Source organism: Silene latifolia, chromosome 3 (genome assembly GCF_048544455.1).
Source record: "Silene latifolia isolate original U9 population chromosome 3, ASM4854445v1, whole genome shotgun sequence".
NCBI lineage: Eukaryota > Viridiplantae > Streptophyta > Magnoliopsida > Caryophyllales > Caryophyllaceae > Silene > Silene latifolia.
This window is the reverse complement of record NC_133528.1, coordinates 10,371,678-10,377,677: the sequence shown is the minus strand read 5'-3', so window position 1 is coordinate 10,377,677 and position 6,000 is coordinate 10,371,678. Positions and strand designations below refer to the sequence as shown.

Genomic DNA, 6,000 nt, shown 5'->3' with positions numbered 1-6,000 from the left:
CAAACGACCCCAAAAACTCCAGAGAAATCAAACATTAGAAGACAACAACTTTCTTGACTTCCTCTTTCTTGATCCAAACTTGTTTAGCATTTTTAGCGTTTTTTTCTAAGTCACAGACTTTTTTTCACAACCATTAAACTCATGATCTGCCTGTTTTAGCACAGTAGTTACAAATGATGTATTCAGGAAGACCGACATACTTTCTTCTTCGGAAGTCAGTTTTGCTTGGATCCAGGTTTCGTGCAACAGTGTGTGCTACTGTTGCATTTGAAACCAAGTCCACCTTTCTTTGCAAATTTTTCATATTCTTGTGATGGTTTTAAGAGAAACTCCAAAATATTCTGACTTCCTTCCCATTTTAAGTAAAACATCTTAGCCTCATCTAACTCTTTACTCAATGTTTCAATTTTAGCAAAATGATTACATTTAAATTACCAACACTCAATGAACCGATAATTACATTTAAATTACCAACACTCACAACTAGTAACTAATAGGAATAAATAAAATAGTTGAGTTTCAACCATCACCTTAAGGTTTTGGTTGAGATGGTTCATCTATCATGGTATCAGAGCCATCGTGACCTTTGGTCACGGGTTTGAATCCTGACAACCTCAAAACTCCTCAAAAACTCTCGAAGTGGAATTCTAGCACACGGTACGGGGAGCCGGTGCACAACTAACCACTCTTCAAGCTCAATGGGCATTTGAGTGAAGGAGTGTAATAGGAATAAATATAATAGTTGGCCTTCAATCATATTTTAGAATTTATAATCATAATATCACATTACATAATTACATTCACAGTAAAGTACTCCGTATCCGTGAGTGGTTAAACCTCGATAGAGCAAGCCGGAGGATCATCTTCTGAAGAAAACACGCCATTTGCATTTATCACTTCTGTGGCACCTTGATTATTGTTTACATGTCCAAGTTCTCTTATAATAGGAATGTGTGTGGATCTAATCCCGTCCAAGTAGACTGCAATTTCCTTCATATTAGGCCGTTGTTTCCCGTTCATATTCAGGCATTTCTTGGCAATCTCAGCGATACCCATAAACTCGTCTTCCTTACCCTCGTTTATAATTCGAGCATCTAGCATATCCAACACACGATCCTCTTCCATCTCTGTAAGGAACTCAATGGCAAGGTTTATCCATCCTCCATCACCTGTGGGGCATATCGGTTTCTTCCCTGTTATGAGTTCTACTAGGACTACACCAAAGCTATAAACATCACTTTTCTCGGTGAATTGGTGGGAGTGAAAGTACTCGGGATCCAAATACCCATATGTTCCTAGGACAACGGTAGTGACGTGAGTTTGATCAATGTTAATGGCCTTAGAAGTCCCAAAATCAGAAACTTTTGCTCGATACTTCTCATCTAAAAGTATATTGGTCGACTTTATGTCTCTATGGTAAATAGGAGCAGATGAAGATGAATGCAAATATGCGACTGCTCCAGCTGATTCCGCTGCAATTTGTAATCGCATTTTCCAGTTCAGATGGAATTCTTCACTTTGATCATGTATAAGCTCATAAAGAGTTCCATTTGGGATGAACTCGTAGACAAGAATAGGGACTTTTGTCTCTAAACAACATCCTAGTATTTTGACCACATTTCGATGGTTGATCTGAGAAAGAATAACCAATTCATTGATAAATTGCTCCACCTGGCTCTCGTCCACCTTTTTGGCCGTCTTGATGGCCACGATTTTTCCATCCATTAACATCCCTTTGTACACCTTACCCTGGCCTCCTTGGCCGATTATTCTATTATCATTGAAATTGTCAGTAGCCTTCTCTAACTCAGTGACAGTAAAAACTCTTGTCATCTCAACAACACCCTCACCAGAAGACATTTGTTGTTGCTGTAGTAGTAAGCCACCGTTTCTCTTGAAGTGCTTAGCTTTTTGCTTAATTTCTATTTTCCTCTTCACAAATGTATATAGCCAATAGGAATTTAGGGCCAACAGCACAACTCCCACGCCAATGAAGAAGGCTGAAAATATCATAACACACGTATCAAAATAGTTAACTATAAAAGTTGGAAGATTTATAATTGAATACAAGACTTGACTATTTATACAAGCTAATACATGATTAATATCTAGCTGACACGGAAGTTTATTAAAGATAGAAATGTAATTAACTAGATACAATTTATAATCGAGGTAGAAGTCCAGCTTATATTGTATTCCTAATACACCCCCTCACGCTGTACGTCATAAATACAAGGCCAAGCTTGGAAATGAGGAGATGAAAACAGGGTCAAAGCAACAGTTTGGTGAGGATATTTGCAAGTTGGTCATCACCAGATATGTGTTGATCACGAAGATTCCCAGATTGTACCTGTTCGTGTACAAAGTGAAATGCCAAAGAGAGGCGCTTCATACGAGCATGAAACACGGTGTTTAGGGAGTAATTGGTGGCACACAAATTGTCACAACAAATAACAGATGGAATAGACACCAAGCTCTAGGAGCAAAGACGTGAGCCAATTGAGCTCGGCTGTGGCCTCAGCCACAGCGCGAAATTTGGCCTCCATTGATGAACGGGCAAGAGCGCGTTGTTTCCACGAAGTCCAAGAAATAGGATTGCAGCCAAGGTAGGTTATATAACCCGTGGTTGAGACATACGTTTCCTTGTCGCCAGGGAGGAACTAGGACTTCAATCTACCTAGGGCTAGATTTTCTAAAATTTTACGTGTCACCTTCCTAATCTTGGAGCCAAGTGTAAAAAAACTTATAAACACAAGTTATTATCCATTCGTTCCTATCACTTGTTTACCTTTGTTTAAAATATTGCTTGAAAAGAAAAACAATTACTAAGCAGAATTAATTTTTAATGATATTATACTATTCATGTTGAAGGGAACTAATTAATAATTTTTCCAACTTTTTGAGCGACAAATTATTTAAATTGAACTCCTATTTTTTTGGGCAGAATTCGTTTAAATCTACATAGTATAAAAGGTGAGTTTTTTAAAGACTTTCCATTGGTGGACGAGTTTCTACATGTGGGTCTCCCCATGTTTTCTATTCTATTTAATTACCCTCTCTTCTCTGACAAAATCATATTTTTATCTCATATTCTTATTTTAATTACTTACGTCAAAACATAAGTTAAAATGTTACAATTTACATAAAATGTTGCAATTTACATACATTCAACGGGTCTAACACGTCAAATATCTTTAATATAATTCTGATAAAATACGATTGTATATTATCTGTTATTTAAATCTAATATTTACTCGTATCAAATATTCGAATCTCCAAATATGACTATTTATATTGTCACAGTATTGAACACTCAATCACGCTCAATTATATGCTCATGTATCTAATGATAACGCCTGCTATTACGACCCGTATATTTTTTGTACAGATATAAAACTAGTTGACCATATTGCAATCCAAAAACAAACGTAGACATTTTATGAAAAGTAAAAGTGATAGAATATTGCAATTTCTCATAAAAATATCATTTATTTCTTTCCTATTTTGGTTTTTTATCCTATATGTCTAGTGGTCATAGGTGGAAAAATCGATCATAAATATATTTTATTTGGGTGAAATGTAGGGGTGTTAACGAGCCGAGTCGAGCCCGAGCTTGGCCTTGCTCGGCTTGTGCTCAAGAACCAAAACTCGAGCTCGAGCAAATCTCGAGCTTATCCGAGCTTGAAAAAAATGTGCTCGTTATAAAGCTTGCGAGCTTTAACGCGAACTCGAGCCAAACTCGAGCCCAAATCGAGCCTATATAAAATTGTTTATTTTTTTTATTTTTTTTCCTTTCGATATTTTCAATAACAAGGCTCGAAGGTTATATGTAAAAATATTTAGCAAATCAGCGAGACATTTAATATGTGTGCTACAAAAATTTAATCATGATAACATATTTTTTTAAAATAATAGCAATATCTTATGTAATCACACAAGTTCGAGCCGCTAGCGAGCTTTCGAGTCGAGCCAGCCTTTGCTCAGCTTGACTCGTTAAGTTCTCGAGTCGAGCCCGAGCCGAGCTTTGACCGAGCCGATCTCTAGTAGCTCGCGAGCTGTCTCGTCTCATTAACACCCCTAGTGAGACGTAAACTATTGGAGTTTGGTGTGACCTAATTCCAAGAAAATAAGACAAGAGTCGAACGAAAAATTAGAAACAAGTGATTTTATAAATTTATAAAGCAGTAATTAAAAATCGGGTAGGGACCGATGATAATAATGACATAAACTAGCAAATAAATCGGTGAATAAGACTTGGTATAAATAAATAAAGAAGAGTCGAAGAGAGCTTTAAAAACCAAAAGAAAGCATGTTTAAAAGTGTGATATAAAAAAAAGTGTTATATCAGGCTGTTCAGATCTCCAGATCTTTGGAATCGTTTCAAGAAATCACTACTATAATGCTGTTCTTTTGGATATCCTTGAACTATGTTCGTTTTTTCATTGCATTAGGTTTGGTTTCATTCCTAGAATTTTGAACCGCCTTGCGCATTACACTACAAGGAGGGCTCGTTTTCTGTAATAGGTACCTATAATTATCCAATTGTAAAAAAAAAAGTGTTATATCATGCTCTTTTAAATGGTATATAGCTTTTGTTAACTTGCAAATATAAGTGAGATTGATGGGATCAACAAACCCAGGGGGTTGTTGCATATAAACCGTCTAAGACAATTTGCCTTGGAGAAAGGCATTGTTAATATCGAGCTGGCAAATAGGCCAACCACGACTTAAAGCAAGCTTTAAAATAAGACGGAGGGTAGTTGGTTTAATTAACAACCGGACTGAAGGTGTCATTATAGTCAAGACTTCCTTTCACAATGAGGCGAGCTTTGTATTTTTCAATAGTGTTATTAGGACTCTACTTGACTCGATATATCCACTTACAACCAATAACATTAAGATTAGAATCAGGAGGAATAATAGTGACCATGTTTGGTTACAGGTTAAGGCTTGGTAGTACTCGTCTAGTATGGCTGCAGGCCAAAAAGGGTGGAGTAAGGCCTATTACTTGTAGTTGGGAGATGAGGTGAGGTTGAAAGAGAAGCGGTTTTCACATATTTTGGATTGGATTTTCGAATATTATTTTGAAGACTGGTAGTGGTAGTACACCGTGGTTGAGTTTGGACACTCGCATGGGTGGAAGTACGGGGAGTTCGTTGTGAGTACGCACGATCGGGTGGCTGTGTTAAGGAAGCAACATGTGTGGTGGGAGTAGGGGTGGGTGAGAGCGTCACGCGTGAGCCAAGGGAGATGGCGTGGGAGATGTTTAGGGAGAGGATACGCTCAAATTTCCCTCCCAAATTTTCCTTTTCATCCCCAAAATACCCCTCCCACCCACACCCACCCATAATCACCTACAACCACCATCTCCATTCTCCTCCAACCATCACCAATTTTGTTGCCATCCACACAACATCACCGCTCACCACCAATCATCACCAGCCGCCCCTTCTCCTTCTCTTCTTTTCTCTCTCTTCTTTCACCACCAACTACCACCACCACAACATCAACCACGACTAACACCATACCCACCACAACCACCTTCGTCCAGAAAATGGAACACCACCTACCACCGCCGCCGCACAACCCCTCATTCCGACAACCACAACTGACCTCCTCATTTGTCTCTCCTTATCCGTCAACCTCCTCCTTTCCTGTAGCTGGACATCGGTGTTTGAGGGGAGTGGCAGACGACCGCCGTCGAGGTAGCGGTGATGTGCCGTTTTTTAGGGTTCTTTTTTGTCCGATTTGGGTGGTGGAGGTAAGATAAGTGGGATAAGATGTTTGAGGTGGCAAGCTATGGGTATTCTGGTCATATAATTCATAATTTGGAAGGAAAGTGGAATTTGGTAGTGATAGTAGGTCGGAGTCATTATGTTAGTAGTGATTATGAAAGATTTTCTTATATTGGTAGTGATTGTGAAAATGAGGAATTAGGTTGGTAGTGTTTATCAATTATCCCTTTATATTATAATTGTATTGAATGAATAATTTGAATAC

The 6,000-nt window shown here is 38.2% G+C and overlaps 1 protein-coding gene across 3 annotated transcripts in view; it reads right to left on the bottom strand.

The window, feature by feature from the left end:
* Window positions 1–451: 451 nt before the first annotated feature.
* LOC141647167 (wall-associated receptor kinase-like 3) overlaps window positions 452–6,000 on the bottom strand; it is a 39,844-nt gene continuing 34,295 nt past the window's right edge. For 2 of the 3 annotated variants that reach the window (XM_074455257.1, XM_074455256.1), the window contains one exon: window positions 706–2,000. In XM_074455257.1, coding sequence (XP_074311358.1) covers window positions 832–2,000 — 1,169 coding nt within the window. In that variant the 3' untranslated portion in view covers window positions 706–831. Of the gene's footprint in view, window positions 512–705; window positions 2,001–6,000 lie in introns of those variants that run through there. The other variant, XR_012545675.1, reaches the window with a different exon arrangement.